Source organism: Lonchura striata, chromosome 2, assembly GCF_050655825.1.
Source record: "Lonchura striata isolate lonStrDom1 chromosome 2, ASM5065582v1, whole genome shotgun sequence".
Lineage (NCBI taxonomy): Eukaryota > Metazoa > Chordata > Aves > Passeriformes > Estrildidae > Lonchura > Lonchura striata.
In genome coordinates, this window is record NC_140704.1 from 114,409,345 (window position 1) to 114,426,020 (window position 16,676).

At 39.7% G+C, this 16,676-nt stretch overlaps 1 protein-coding gene across 7 annotated transcripts in view; it reads left to right on the top strand.

Moving 5' to 3' along the window:
• The window catches only part of ASXL3 (ASXL transcriptional regulator 3), a 124,996-nt gene extending 113,714 nt beyond the window's left edge, over window positions 1-11,282 (top strand). For 6 of the 7 annotated variants that reach the window (XM_085572065.1, XM_021525717.4, XM_085572066.1 and 3 more), the window contains 2 exons: window positions 754-2,695; window positions 5,050-11,282. In XM_085572065.1, coding sequence (XP_085428191.1) covers window positions 754-2,695; window positions 5,050-8,736 — 5,629 coding nt within the window. In that variant the 3' untranslated portion in view covers window positions 8,737-11,282. The remainder of the gene's footprint in view (window positions 1-753; window positions 2,696-5,049) is intronic. The other variant, XM_085572068.1, reaches the window with a different exon arrangement.
• Window positions 11,283-16,676: the final 5,394 nt, after the last annotated feature.

A 16,676-nucleotide genomic window follows, 5' to 3' on the forward strand; every position in this document is an offset into this window, starting at 1 on the left:
TCTGTACTCCCACTGGCCTTAGAAGAAAATGAGGATGTCAGAGCACATACATTTTTTTAAAACAACCTCTTTTTTTTTCATCTCTTGGCTTAGTTTTCTTTTGGGTTTTTTGTGGATTTTTTAATTCTGCTGAAGTAATAAAACTCTATTTAAACTAGTATTTTCAGGATCAAAGGTAAGAAAATCTTCAGAAGCTTGAATAGTGTACATGGTTCCTTTGCACTTCATCCCTGAGAATGAATGCATAGACTGTAAATGTGTATCTTTTATCTCCTTAAGAATGTTAAACTTCTTTCATATTGCTGGCTGTGTTGACTCTTAAAAGCAGGAGAAGGAGGGAGAAAGGGATTTCCTTTATAACTGTTCCCACTAGAGGATGATGCAGTTGTGCATTTATTCTGCAATGGATGCTGTACTAATGTTGCAATATTGTGCTTGTATTTAAAAACAAAACAAAAACCCAAACAAACAAACAAACCAAAAAGAAACAGGAATGTAGACAGAGCAATTACTTATATTAAAAATTTTAATGGTTTTTAACACTTGTAAGTAAATCTCAGTAGGTAGGTTTCCAAAATACATAAAACTGTATATAAATTAGTTAGCCACCACTTAAGCAAGCCAATATTTTAAACTTGAAAATATGTATTTTTTGGAAATAAAAAATGTGAGTGAGAAAGGTTAGTCTATTCCTTTATCCTTAATGCGATGGAAATCCTTATTTTAATTTCTGTTTTTCTTTTTTTCTTCTAGGTTGGGAATGTCAAGAGTAGAATCAACGAAGCTCACTGCAGTGCAGAACAATGATGAAGCTGAAAGCAATTCTTTGTGCGGATCTTCTGGCACACCTGGTCCTACTAAGCAAGCAACCTTTGAGGATCAAGAGGAGAAAGGTGCTAAAGTTCCACCTTTACCAGAGAGAGATTATAGCCCATCTCATTGTAAAATAGAACAGGTTCCTGTCAAGGATCTAACAGCAGATTCTGAAGATATACTGATACCCGAAGAATCAGTCATTCAGGAGGAAATTGCTGAAGAGGTCGAGACAGGTATTTGTGAATGCCAGGAGGAGAACCATAAGCCAGAACATGAGTTTTCTGAGGAGTCTGTAAGTCCAGCTGACACAAATGAGGAAACAGAGGCAGTACAGCTTGCAGACAGCACTGAGTCCTGTGTCATGATGAATGATGTAACTGATACTGTATCTCGCATTGAAATTAAAGTAGAGTTGAAGTCAGAATGCCCTCAGGAGGAGATGTCAGTTGTGATAGATCAGCTGGAGGATTGCATATCACCAGCACGATCAGCTTCTTCCACAAACTCTGTCAGCGGTACAGCTGAGAAGGATTCTGAGCCTGCAAAAGAGCTAATTGTGCCAGAAATGCAAAGTACTGCTCTGGGAGGCTCCTTATTCACTGGTGGAGGCATTGCAGTGGATATGGAGCTTCATAGTGACCCTGAGGAACAGTTGTCTGAGAATGCTTGTATTTCTGAAACTTCCTTTTCCTCTGGAAGTCCAGAAGTTTGTATTGCCTCTCCTGGAGGAGACACTCAATCAACTTCAGAGGAACCCTGTACTCCAGCATCTCTTGAAACAGCTTGCTCATCTGAAGTGTCCAGTTCTGAAAATATTGAAGGTGATATTCAGCAAAAGGCCAGTGATGAAAACTTGCACACACCCTTAATGTCAGAAATGTCTCCAATGTCCACCTCACCTGTAACCTCAGAAGCATCTTTGATGTCAAATTTACCTTTAACATCAGAGGCATCACCAGCTTCTAATTTACCTTTAACATCAGAAACATCTCCAATGTCTGATTTGCCTTTAACATCAGAAACATCTTCAGTATCTTCTGTTCTTCTAACTTCTGAAACATTTGTGACAAATAGTTTGCCTCTTCCATCAGAGATATCTCCAGTTTCTAACTCCCCAAGCAGTGAAAGACCTGCTCTACAACAAAGGAAATCTCCATGTTTGTTGGAAGATTCCCTTCCCACCCTGAAAGAAGAAAGCTCTGTCATTCCTAAGGTGGTTCAAGAAGAGAATCTTGTTCAGCCCAAACAACTTCAGAGTGCCCCTGAAAATATGAAAGTTGGTCCACTAACAATTATACCTGATACTTCAGTATTGGAAGAGTCCCAAAGCAAAAACCTCAGTCATCAGCCATGTAAGTCACATCCTGAAATTGAGAAATCTTACATTGCATCCATCCCAGAACACACTCCTCCAGAGGTGATCAAAAATAAAAATCACAGTGTTCAGCAAAGAGGTGACAAGAAAGGTACACTCTTGCCTTCAGAGGTGTCTGTCTTATCAGAAGGATCACTTGGCAAAAATATCGAATTGCTTCCATCAAAGCCACATGATAAACTATATACCTCATCTCTAGAGAAAGCTACATTTTCTGAAGTGTGCAGAAGTAAATCTCACAAGCTAACAGGCATCACCCAAAGTCGTTTAGAGAGTTCACATTCTTCCAAGTCTTTAGAACCCACAAAATCACCAGAAGCAAGAAATGAAAGTAGAGACCCAGAGATCCCAAAGAGGAAAACAGCAGAACAGCACAGTTTTGGAATCTGTAAAGAGAAGAGAGCTAGAATAGATGATGATATGCCTAATCGTAGTGCTTCATCAACAAGTCCATCTGATAAAGAACAGCCACCCAGAGAAGAACCCCGAGTTCCACCCCTTAAGGTAATGAATAAATAGGGTGGCTTGGAAACAAAATGTTTATTATGTCCATCTATGAACTGCATACAGGCACAGTACATGATATGTTTTTGGGGGATGTATAGGAGTTGTTAGTACTGCTGGTTTTGCTTTACTATTATATTTCCACCATGCCAAATTACTTCTGATACAGATATATCTACAGTTGTTCAGCAGAGGTCTTTGCTAAAAAATTGATTTTGTTTTTGGGTGAGCTCTCCAGTATCCATGGCTTAATTTAATTCAAGATTTTCTCCATCAGTCACATGCAGCACTTGTTTTTCTAATTGCCTGTCTGTATTTTGTGCTTGTTCTTCTTCTCCAGCAAGCATGACTAATAAGGGTTATCATAACCAGTACTTAGAAAAACAACCAGCACTTCAATCCAGCAAGAGAACCAAGAGTCAGAATAGTTGAAGATCCATTTGCAAGCCTAAGGCACGGAGTAGGCTGAAATATAAGATTTCCCTGTAGAATTAACTGGAAACAGACTTATCAGGGGGAAGTATCTGATTTTTCTATGTATAGATAGCTTTGTTAATGGCAAAGCAAAAGGCAAAAAAATACACCATCTAAGCAAACACATGTGTATTATTCTGCTGTATAAGAAAGTATATTTCAGTTGAAAAGGGTTTTTTCATAACAGAGAGTTCTGTAGATTCAGTTATATATAGGCTCAGTGTTTTGAACCTTTTCATTTTGTACTTGATGACTTCAGCCAAGTTTAAGATCCAATTTACTGTATTTAAGTCATTGGCTTTGCAGTACTAGTTCTTGATTATTCAGAAATGCCCTTTTCTGCATTTATTTTTAACTTCTGCAGTCACTGAACATTGTTAATATGGCTGGGAGGGCAAATAGACTAATAGGCTTTAATCACTAGTGCAGAAGCATATTTCAGATAATTTATTTTTAAGAGCAGTGATGCAATTGGAAGTTAGCCCTGTTGAGTTTAGTGATATTCTTTCATATTTGGAAGGTTCTATCTAGCCTAATAAATTCTAATAACTCTCTAAGCATAAAGGAAATAGATCACTAGGGAATAAAAAAAAGGTCATTACTATCATAATAATAATAATAATAATAATAATAATAATAATAAAAATAACCAAGCACTTAGAGCTCTAGGAGTTCTGGTAATGCAAAGTGGAAACTGAAAAGAATTGCTGCTGAAACCAAAAGCAGAATGTTTTGAAGAATTGTGAGCAGTCAATTGCATTTCATGTAAAAAAAAATTTGGCTCTTGTATCATCTTGCCAACAAACCCCTATCATTTGTAAGTAAATGAGGAAAAAAGAACCCCAGTTCTTCTAAGTCATTCTGTTGTGTGGCTGTCACTTCCCATCATATCTTATGACTACTTTTTCTGCAAATACTACCTAGTTTTCTTCTCAGTTCCTTTCAGAAGTTAAGTCATAGCATTAACCACTAAGTCCTATTGCAAGAGACAGCCAGTAGACATATGTCCATTTTAGGAAACTGAACTTTTTTTTTGCCAACCTTGGGGTATCCTGATTGTATGAGTTATAAAGTGGTTCCAAGATTCTTAATCCTGAAAAACTGTATGCCTAATTTTAAACATCCTAATAATTCCAGTGATTTTACAGATTATTATTTTGCTTAAATTGCTTGGTATTTAAATTTTTAAATATTTGTGGGTTTACTATTTATAGTATTTTAATTTTTGAAGTGCAGTAATGTAAGAGTTGTCCAGGAATGTACTAAAGTAAGTCTCTTAAAAATGCAAATGAGGAAAGAAAAGGCATATCCTTTAATGGCTCACTTCTTCTGCACCTCATAAATCCTCCATCTTGGAGATTGGAAAATGGGCTCAGTGGAGCTACCACTACATCCTGTCTAATGGCAAGATTTGTTGTCTGGTTTATAAGCAAAACACAGGTTTAAACACTGGTGACCAAGGAGAAAGGCATTACTAGATCGTTACTTTTCCACGTTTGCAGAAAGGAGTTCCTTGCAGGTTCTTGTCCAGTGTCACTGCATGATGCTTGCTGATCAAATCAGGTAGATGGACTGAATATAAAACAGGTCTGACAAATTGTATCTGATAAGCATCATGTTGTTATCCAGTTAAATCGTTCTTCCTGTCAAAAGGATCAGTGTGAGTAGGCTAATACAGGTGTCATATTCATGCTGGAGGATGATAAAATATTGAAGCATAAATATCATTAAGTTTTAGCAGGTTTTTGTCCACCTGCACTGAAGAGTAATTCTTTTAATTACCTTTCTGTGACCCTTAAAGAGAGAGCTGGTTATTTTAGTGAGTTGATGATCTCTTTAAAATTTACTAGGCTTTTTTCTTTTTTTTTTTTTTCCTTTAGATTCAGCTTTCAAAAATTGGACCACCTTTTATCATCAAGAGCCAGCCTGTTTCTAAACCAGAACCTCGAGTTTCCTCAAGTACATCAGCCAGCAGTGGGAGAAACACTGGGGCTAGAACTCTGGCAGATATCAAAGCAAGAGCTCAGCAAGCAAGAGCCCAAAGAGAAGCTGCAGCTGCAGCAGCCGTGGCAGCAGCTGCCAGCATAGTCTCTGGTGCAATGGGGACCCCATGCGAAGGTGGAAAAACAAGAACGCTGGCACACATCAAGGAGCAAACAAAGGCCAAGCTATTTGCAAAGCATCAAGCCAGAGCTCATTTACTCCAGACTAATAAAGAATCTAAGTCACAGTTCAGCTCAAAGGAAAGTAGTACCTCATCTCTGGAGATACCAACGACTACTGACACAAAGATTGAAGGTTCTACTGGTGTCATTATAGTTAATCCTAACTGCAGGTCCCCTAGCAACAAGTCTTCTCATCACCGTGAGACCACCACTTTATTGCAGCAGTCCCTTAACACAGCTACATTACCAGAAACTGCTACTGAGATATCTGTGCACAGTTCTGATGAAAATATACCTGTGCCACAATTGTGTGAGAAAATTATTTCATCTACCTCTACTGAAAGTAACAGTGTGCCAGTGCTTTATAATAAAAGTTCAGTCTCTGTGTGTGTTTGCAGCACTGCTATGTCTGGAGCAATTAAAGAACTTTCTTTTGCAAGTTCTGTTGATAAATCCTCTGTGTTAATGTCTGTTGACAGCGCAAACACAGCAATTTCAGCCTGTAATATAAATATGCTGAAAACCATCCAAGGGACTGATACTCCATGCATAACTGTTGGACCAAAATGTATTGATAACAGTAATGTACCAGTCTCCATAGACAACACAGTCTTATCAAACGCCATCGATGACAAAAGGTTGCCAGTGCCCAGTAGCAATGTGAATAACACAGTCTCCGGTCATTATGCCACTGTGCCAGCTTCATCTATTGCAAGTAACTTGCCAAATCATCTCTCTGGTAGTTCTGTACTGATTCCCCCAGTGGGGACTACCAACAGATTTCCTTCTGATAAAATAGCCATAACTGGGTGTAGCGAGCAGAGCACTGTCTCCATCCACACTACCGTCAGGTCAGCTTTAAGTTGCAGTGAGGCCCTTGCAGCAGCAGATTCTGTTACAAGGCCACCTATCTCAATGTTTACTGGTAACATGGTGACAATAAGCTCTTACGATAATGCTACTAAATTGAATGCTGATCTCTTAGAAAAAAGCTCTGGAGCACGAAACCGGATGGATCTCTCCGGTAAATCTCATCCACTGAGCTTTCCACAAACTGCCATGAATAGGTCTATACCTTGCAAAGTCATTGTTGACCACACAACAAACCAGAATTCCAGTCTGTCACTTTCTTCCTCTATTGAAAGCGTAGAGAACAGCATTGACCTGCAGAGCAGACCTGTAAGGACAGAAGCTGCCTTACAAAGTATAGCTTGTCCTCAGGTGTCTGTCATAAGCAGGCCTGAAGTGGTTGCTAATGAAAACCTTGAGCACAGTTCCAGCTTTATTGCCATTACAGCAAAGCAAGACAGCAAAAACTTGCAGGCAGGTTGTTCAAGTCTTCGAGAAGTGCCTCTTGCTCCTCAAGATAAATTAATTGAGGTGGTTACTACCAGCCAAGGCTTTGCTGAGCAACTAAGAGGTCCTTCAGCACTGAAAAATGAAGCCAATGCTGCCTGTGCCAATCAGTACAACACTAACAATAGAATTTGTTGGCGTGATGAGGAGGCAATGAATACAGACCAGCCAGTGGTCAGCCATCTTACCTCTGGTAAGCATAAGGAGTACGCAGAGCAAAATTGCTTGAAAAATGTCAAAAGCGAACCTTCCAGTTACACACAAATGTCAGAACTGCAATCCAGGAGTCTTTTGACAAGCATTGCTGTTCCTGTTAAACTGGAAACTAATGAGACTGACAAGTGCTTCAGGATGGACACCGAGGATTTTACAGGACCTGAAATGCCTGCTCAGACTGCAGAAATAGCCACGAGTGTGCAGCCACCACAGACCTCCAAGACATCCATTGCGGACTCCATGGAAGACTCCCTGTCCCTGACAACGGAAACCCTGAAGAGAGTTACGAGTGCCGGGGGCCCTAGCTGTCGCTTGTCGTCAGTGGAGGCCAACAATCCCTTAGTGACACAGTTACTGCAAGGCAATCTGCCTTTAGAAAAAGTGCTGCCGCAGCCCAGATCAGGAGCCAAACTAGAAATTAACAGGCTTCCCTTGCCTTTGCAAACTACCTCAGTATGTAAAACAGTAGTGGCTGAGAGAAATATTGTTGAACATGCTTCCAACTCTCCTAATCCAGATGGTAAAGGATTTACAGCAGGCAGTATAGCCCCGCTACAGATCAGAAAGCGTGAAAGCCATCCAAAAAAGAGGATGGCCAGGACTATAGGGGAACATGCTCAAATTAAATGTGAGCCTGGGAAGGTGTCAATGGACACAGATGTTAAAGTGGCTCCTTGTGTAATTAGTTCCAGCATGAATCAACTAGGGCACGGACAGCCATTTAAGCAGGAGTGGCTTAATAAGCACGCCATTCAGAGCCGGATCACTCACAGCCCAGAGATCAAGCAGCAGAAGAGACCATTGCCTTCATGCAGTTTCCAGCAGAGCTTATTTCACATTGACAAAAATGGCAGCTTTCATGCAGAAGCCAGTACCTCACATAGACAGCATTTTTACCAAATGTCCATGGCTGCAAGAGGCCCCATTCCTACGGCAGCTTTGTTGCAAACTACTTCAAAAGGCCCACCTGGCTGCAACGCATTTGCTTTTAGCAGACACCTGGAACAGAAGGGTTTGGGAGACATGAATATTTCTACAGCAGCTCACCAGCTGAGGCTAGGAAGTGTGTTTTCCTCTAATATTCAAATTAAGGAAGGTGATGACATTGCCAGTGCCTCTCAAACTCTGCAGAGTAAAACATTAGTGCATCCCCCTGCTCACCCTCCGCCCCTGCCACCTCCTCCCCCTCCTCACCCAAATGCAGAGGTCCCCTCCGATCAAAAACAACCGACAGTTACTATGGAAACCACTAAAAGACTTAGTTGGCCTCAGCCAGCAAGCATCTGTAGCAATATAAAATCTGAACCTATTTCTTTTGAGGAAGGTTTAAGCAGCAGCTGCGAGCTGGGCATGAAACAAGCTTCCTATGATCAGAACGAAGTGAAAGAACAGTTAAAAGCATTTGCATTAAAAAATGCAGATTTCTCTTCCTATTTACTTTCTGAGCCACAGAAGCCTTTTACCCCACTTGCTGCTCAGAAAATACAGATGCAGCACCCACAGCAGCAGCAGCAGCAACAGCAGCAGCAGCTCTGTGGAAATTATCCAACAATACACTTTGGTAGCACAAGTTTCAAAAGGGCAGCATCTGCAATTGAGAAATCGATTGGGATTTTAGGGAGTGGTTCAAACACTGCCACAGGCCTGCCTAACCAGAACGCGCAGATCCCGGTTCAGAAATTTGCTGACAGCAGCAACGCCGATGAGCTGGAACTGAAATGCTCCTGCAGGCTGAAAGCCATGATCGTGTGCAAGGGCTGCGGAGCCTTCTGTCATGATGACTGCATAGGGCCTTCCAAACTGTGTGTAGCTTGTCTGGTGGTGCGGTAGGAGCTCAGTCAAAGATGCAGTATCCCTTAAAAACATGGGACAGCAGGACAAAGGAACAGAGAAATAGGAACAGTTTAGGCCACTAATGGTTTCAATTAGTGGAATGATTTTTTTTTTAACTGTTTGTTTTGTTTTGTTTTGTTTTGTTTTCTCCTATGTGGTGCTTTCAGAACTTAATTATTCTGCCTGGGTGCCATTTTCTGGGAAGAAGAGGAGACCTGTAGAAGTAGTTTTTAAAAAAGATAGCCTTGTTACTGAAGCATCTATGAGCTCTCTTGTTGTGCTAAAAAGAAAAAGAAAAATGCATTAATGCATGTAATTTGTAGCTTCTATTTATTTGCACAAAGTGCAGCACATTTTTTCTCCACTGCTTGATAGCTAATACGAGGCTGCTGGTTAAAGATCAGTGGAAGAATAGCACTGTAAGAAGTGGAGTAACTATGCAGAATGAATAACACACTGAATAGCAGCTGGTGTGAGCGGGGTAGTGGCAAGGTTGTGGGGTGCTGACTATTGTAGCTTCTAAGTCAGTGTGCAGTCTTTCTACTGACAAGATTGTTTTCTTCAATTGACTTTCACTGTCTAGGGCTAAAACATAGTCACTCCACCTAACAAAAGAAATTTAAAAGAGGAATTTAGATAGTTAGAGAAGTTTCCTTATGTGCCTGCCAGGGACTGTGGAACTCAAATCTTACTCATCATCTTTGTTGATTCCTTGAGAAAGATTTGGATAGGTGATGAGTTGGCAGGAGCAACACTGGAAACACATTGGCTTCAGCAGAGTCAGGAGAAGGTAGCTTCTCTGCTGGAGATTAGAAATCTCTTTTCCTGTTTCTCGCTCAAATGGTCTTTATTCATATTTTTCTCTCTAATCTGTCCACCAGATTTATCCGTCCCAAATATATATAAAAAATAAGGTCAGACATAGGTCATTGGTTGTCAAGGTTGTAGCCTTTCTTTGGCCTAAAAATTATGCATTCTTCTAATGAATGAATAAGGAAACATTTTAATTGCATATTGGTTGAATGTTGACATATAATTTCTTTTTCTTATGTGAGGTAGTCTATTTAAATAACACCTGCGAGTTTTGCCATTTAAAGTAATTTTCCCACTTAGAAGTACTTAGAAGAATGACTTTTTTTTTTTTTTCCCCTCAAAGGAAGTCAGACCCCTTTTATAAATTTGGAAGCAAAATGTATTTTTTAAAGGGATACTGCATCTTTAAAGTAACCTTCAGTAGTTATCCAGTACTGTATTTACATTCAGGACTATAGCTGCATTCCAGATGTGCTAGCCACCATAACAGCAGAAAAGAAATACGGTGATTTTGGGGTCCTATTCACCTAAAAGGAAAATATTATAAAGGGATAAAGCACATGCAGTTGCTGGGGAGATGAAAACACCTTGGGTTTTTCTATACTCCCACTTCAAGAACACAACATGTGGAGTTCAAGTCATCCATCTGCCGATATGTGGTTGGGTCTGCCCAAATGTCAGCATCAAGAGAAACAGGTTTTTTTACCATCACAGTAGAACCTCACTAATCCAAAGACCTTACAGCCTGCCCAAGAAAACTGATTTTCCTTGCACTGCTTTAAGAGAGCATTGTAGTAAGAATGTGTGAGATGTAAGACTGCTTGGTTTCATCATGCTGTGAACTGTTGCATTCTGAAGTACGAAAGAGAATGATAGAGCTACATTTAGGAAATGAAAAGTATGCTGTATTTGAGAGCATACTTTTTTTGTCTGATCTTTGTGTGCTTTTGATCAGCTGTAACTGCTCTTCCTGACTCGGGGGCATATTAGTGAGGTTCTGCTGAAGGAACCATATTTATTTTCTTGTGGGACCATTTTCACAAACATGATAAATGCCGTTTGTTGTCTTAAAAGTGAGCTGGAATATCTACAACATACATTCCTGTCATAGGAAGCTCTATGGTGCACCTTGATGTTCTCTTTTATTGTAATTAGCAACATATCAATATTATTTTTGACACTGTGTGGTACAAAGGCCATTTGTAATAACTAACAAATTTGTTGCTGATACAATAATACATTTTTTTTTTCTATACAAAAGTGCTCCTTAATATGACATGTGAACTAAGGAACGGCTTCTCAGCACTTTCAGGTCTTCTGGTAGGAAAATAAGCCAGCCAAGCAAAAACCTAAAAGTAACCAAGTAAAAATTAGCATCCACTGCTATGCCAGCTGCTGGTGAAACAGTAACTGGGCAATACTCATGAGTAAGCATGAGTGTAGTCAGTTAATGTATATCAGATTCATAGTTGAGGAGCCTTTGTATTGGAATTGTATTGCATTGTATTTATACTTGGTAGAGCTAGGATCTTCTATTAAAAAAAAAAAAAAAAAGAGAGCAACCAGTCTTAGACTTCTATTTACCTATGTTTATATAAGCCTGCTGGGAATCCTTATTTCTAGCTCAGGTTTTCCTGTCCACAGCACATAAGTCAATATTTGTTTGTACTTGCATCTTGAAATTGTTCTTGTATTGACTGACATAATACAGAAATAAATTCTGGCCACAATATAGTTTTCCTTTGTTTGAAGAGTAAGAGTGTGACTAATGTGGTAGGTCACTCATTCATGTCATGTTGTCATTTTTGTATCAGGATTGCAACCTGCATGTGTGAGGTCATGATAAAATGTATTTAAAATGGCATTAGACTGGATGGTGCTATGTTACATTACACAACTGACCAAACTCTTCCATAGTGCAGTTCCACTCCTTTCATTTTGGAGTCATTGGAGTTGCACCAAAAATAAATTCAAGCAATTAGCTAGCAACAGTGGTGAGGTGTTGTTACGGATTAGGTTTAGGGTATGAAAATACTCAAAAGCAACCACGGTGATGTGAGAGCCTGATTGAATCCTAGGGTGACTGAAAAACCTTACATGGATTTTGGTATCACACAGATCCTTAAGGGAGAGTGACCCTAGGCCTTTGGTAAGAGCACAGTCACACTTAGATGTTAATTTTGAATTACTCCTTTTTTTTGTTGTTGTTTGATTGTTCAGATTTCAGGCTCAGTATCATTTTCTAATGACCATGCTGTTTGCACCGTGGGTTGTTAATAGTTTATGCACTGAAAAGTGGTGGAAGAAATACTTAAGTAACACACTGCTCTGTGTTTGTGTGTACGTACATATGTGTCCCAATGTCCAGCATGTATAATTTACCTTTTTTTTTTTAAATCTCTGAAATTGTCCCCCTACTCCTACCCCTGGAGCAGCACTTTTGGGTGAGAGGGAGAAACACTTTTTTCTTTCCTCCCTCTTTGTTGTTTTAATTGCATACCTGTGAGATATGCAGATAACGTTAGGGCATTTGCAGTGAGTGTGTTTGTGTGTTTCTGTTCTGAAATAATTTTCCAAGCAGAAACTCCCTTTGAAATGTTAAAAAAAATAATTAAGAAATGGTGAACTGGATGCTCCCTGTTTGCGTTTTATTTATCTGCTGAGATCTAGTACATGAAATAGCATTTAAAAGACAAAAATAAAGGTTGAGCCATAAAGCGAAAGGTATGTTCTCTGTACTATAGACTATCTTCTTGAGGGTGGTGCATGTTGTCAGGGTAAGCTACAGAACGTGCATATGATTTTTCAGGGCCCTGCAATTCCTTGCACAGTTTTTAAGCTGGTGCATATGGTGCTTTATAATGCAATTTCTGAAGTAAAATTACCTTATGCTGCACCCCCTTCCCCTTATGAACACACGCACAATTTCAGAATCGTTATTGTAGCCTCTGGTTTAGCAGTTTCTCCAAGGTGTGGTGAAGTACCAGGATAAACACTCGAGATGAGCTGAGAAGTGTCACCAAAAAGGATCATTTTAGCTGACGCACATGAAGGGCCCTGCTCTGAACCCTGAATGACTTCTGCAGTCTCCTGGCAGCAGCGCAGCGGCTCATCTTCCATGGCTCTGCAGAGCACTGGGGGGGAAGCAGTGAAATGTTCAGTGGCTTTATCATGGACCTGTGTAGCTAAATGTTTCTGAATCTATGAAATCCTGTTGTCTTCGGTCATCATGCTTTGTCACTGTAAAACCAACAAAAAGGAAAAAAAAGCATTTTTTAGTCTAATTTAAGGAGCTGCTTCTTTTATAGCACATAATATTTCGCTTTGTACTATATTTGATAGTTAAAGAATAATTTAGTCTGTAGAATAACTTCGTTGTATTTGTACTGTTCATGAATGTTACAAGAAAAGTGCTTTACTTTGTTGCCATAATTCTCTTGTACTGCTGTAAAATATTTTTTCTGCTTTATGGAAACTTAACTCAGTTCAGATTTTCAGTACAGGGTTTTTTGTGTGTATGTATTTTTTTTTTGTCAGTATTCTGAATGTTTACATCTGTTCAACATTAGCCATTCTATGCCTTTATAGGGCAGTATTACTCCTGCAGTATAACAGCAGTGTGAAATCCACTCGTACTTAACATGCATGAGAAATTCAGATTTATTGGGGAGATCCATAACGTGCATAGATACTTTTTCTATCTGCATTCAGTGAAGTAAATACCCTCCTTCAGTCCTCTACCAAAGAAAATGTTATCCCCACAGGACAAGCTCAGAAAGTGGTTCTCTGAATTTTCAGAAGGGGGTGTAGTTGGTTTCAACAAGATTGCTACAGTTTAATGCTGTTATGCTTTGTTACCCTACCAGATGTGACTGGGTGAAACAAGCATTTTAGCAATTTTTTGTGTTTCAAGACAGTGTTTTGTTTAGAATTCAGGGATCATGCTTTCTTTAACGGTGCTGTTTGTTTTATTATTTTTTTTTAAGAAAGCAACCTTTTGTTGCCTACAGAGATGACCATTCACAAAACCATAAATTAAATAAAAGAATTTGTCTTCATTACTTTTCTCCCTTTCCCCCTTCCCTGTCCCTTGGAAATAATGACTTGGTCTTCAATATTAAAGTATCCTGGAAAAAAATAAAGAGATAAAATAATATTTGTAATTTGTTTATTTATTTTATGTTCAGTGCCTTAGGCAGGAGATCCTCCTTGTGCACATCCGTTGTATGTACAGGTTGATGGACTAGAAATGTGAAAGAGAAATCACATGCTTTGTACAGCATTTTTCAGTTACAATGATGTAAGGCACAGTTTGAATGACTTCTGATGTCATTCAAGTATTAATCATCTTATACTAGTAAAATAAAACTAGGTGCTGTATAATAAGTTGTTTAAGTAGAATAGTTTGTGGATGAAAGTGATTGTATTACTTCATGTAGTTTATGCTGGGTGTATTTTAGTGCTTTGCCTCTGTCTGCAACCCCATCCAGAACATCCTTCAGAACAGCAGCCATCCCAGCATGCACTTCCCGATTTCCCATTCCCACAGCAAAAGAAATTAAATGTCCATGGCACATGAAAGGCAACCAGTCCAAGTTATATTCCTCAGAGCAGTTGTTTCTTCAGGTCTGGAAGGCCTTCCTGAGATGGAAATTCAGTAGCCATTATATTAAAATGTAAAAAAACACACCCTTTCCATCATGTTAATCTGCAAAGAGAGCTTTGAGTACTGATGGTGAGGGTACAAAATGTTGCAGGATGAACAACAAACAGCTTTTTCACAAGTTTGCTCAGAAATATCCTAAACACCATCTTTTTTCCAGCCTCCTGTCATTATTTCAGATGCGATACCATCTGAGAGTCTTGTTAGCAGCAGATGACAGCCTTGTCTGCCAAAATCTGTCCAAAGGCAGAAAGAAGGCAATATCAACCTCTGTAATTTATAATTGAGTGATCTTTTATTCATATCCAATACCCATCTAGCAAACCCCCTCAACATCTACTATCATGCAGATAATTTAATTTAGTTTGTTCTGGTTAGAATAGTTATATTTTCACAGGCCTGTGCCAAAGCAGGCAGTAACAGGTTTTTTTTTAATTATTTTCTTTTTCATCCAAGCAATGCAATGTAAATAATTTTATTAAAACTGTACTAGCTAAATATTAACTTTCATCCTTTCCCTAATTTTAAACCTGTAAAATATTTTGGTGCATTTTTATTCCTGGTTTTTCTGAGGGGTTTTCTAAGGACCCTGCAAATGTGAAGCGAAGCCCTGTGATTGCTTTTGTGCCGGTGCTCTGTCTCTGCCAGGGTGAGCCCAGCGTTACCCAGGCGCTTCAGCCAGCAGATGGCATCAGGAGAAAACATTGGCTGCTGTGGTCTGCGGGCATTCCTTCTCCTCTCGCAGGGAGAAAGCCTGCCGTGAATACAGAGCGTTTCTGGGCGTCTTCCTTTCGTGCAGAGCTTCAGCTGTAGTGAAAACAAGCCTTCCTTCGTCCGCCCCAGTCCTGGAACTTGGCTTTCAGTAGAAATTATGCCCTGAAGCTCACATCATCCTTTCCTGCTCTTGGCACTGTCTGAGTCGTGCAGTCTGGAATTGAAGTAATGGTACACTGGAAAAAATTCTTCCCCAGGCCAGAGGCGCAGCTATTTTTTCCCCACTCCGCAGTTTCCTTTGTCACTCGTGGATGAAGAGCGGCAGAACAAAGCTCTTTGTATTGAGGTGCTCCACAGACTATAATATGAAGGTATTAGCACAGCTTGGTGTGCAGAGGGTGTGCTGTTACCAAGCCTGGCCTTTGTTGGATGGCAGGCTTGCAGTGGAAGTACCATCAAGCATGGAATGGAACGGTTTCAGTTGGAAGGAATCTTAAAGACCATCTAGTTCCAACTTCCCTGCCATGGGCAGGGACACCTTCCACTAGACCAGGTTGCACGAAACTCCGTCAGCCTGACCTTGAACGCTTCCAGGAACAGGGCATCCACAGCTTTTCTGGGCAATCTGTTTCAATATCCCACTACCTTCACAGTATAAAATTTCTTGTTAATATCTAATCTAAACCTAACCTAAACCTATTCAGTTAAAGTATCTTGGAGCACCACCACCTTGGAGACAGCTTTCCATGCTAAGGTAGATAGCCACACGCTACCTTCTTATAACTGCTTGTGGAGGCAGAGTACATTATTTGCGTGGCTGGGTTTTTATAGAAACAGCTAGACATAAAGCCACATTCATTGAGATAATTCAGGAACCTGGACATCGGCACTCTGCAAATACATAGGAGGCACTGATAAGAGAAGCTTGTATCTCAGTGAGATGTCAGGGAATTGCTTTTAAGTATTGAAGATTCGTGCTCAGATTTGGGGGATGCCTCTTGATTCACCATCAGTGATGATATCAACAGTTTCATATAGTCATGGGGGCAAAATACCTGGATTGTACTTTTTGGAAGCTGATGACACTGGATAAATGTGAGTTTCTATATACAGGTCACCTTTCTGTTCTGTTTCTTTTCTCCTGATCTTGTAGAGCTTATTTCATCCATCCGTTTTATCTCCATGTCTTTCCAACAAAAACTGAGAGCTTTCTTCAAATATCTCTGGCGTCCTAATGCATCTGCCAGCAGGACAGAAAATAGTTTAGTATCCTGCATTAAAAAAAACAATTTGGAAATACACTGATTATACTGGACAGTTGGCTTCCATTAATAAGAAATCATTGCTATATTGTTATCAATATAAAGGGGGAGATGTGAGGAGTTTTTAAAATATTGGTCCTTGCTGTAGACTTATTTGCTTCTGATTTCCAACTGCATAGATCCATTCAGCAAATCATTTTTTCATTCCCCTTGATTGAAAATTCTCAGCCCAACATCTGGCGTGCAGAATCTTTGCTACTGCTGTGTATATTTCTAGCATTTAAAGGAGCAAATCTGGACAATGGTGGAGAGAATTGTACACATTGCCTCCATCTTCACTCATTTACCTCAGCATTGTGCAGAATAAGATGGAGTCTTTGGGAAAAAAAAAAGAAAATAGCTGTAGAAATGCAGTAACACATGTTCCTTAAATTCCTTGAGATTATTGAGTGAAAAAGTCTCTGCCTCAGTTTTTTTAATGAGGG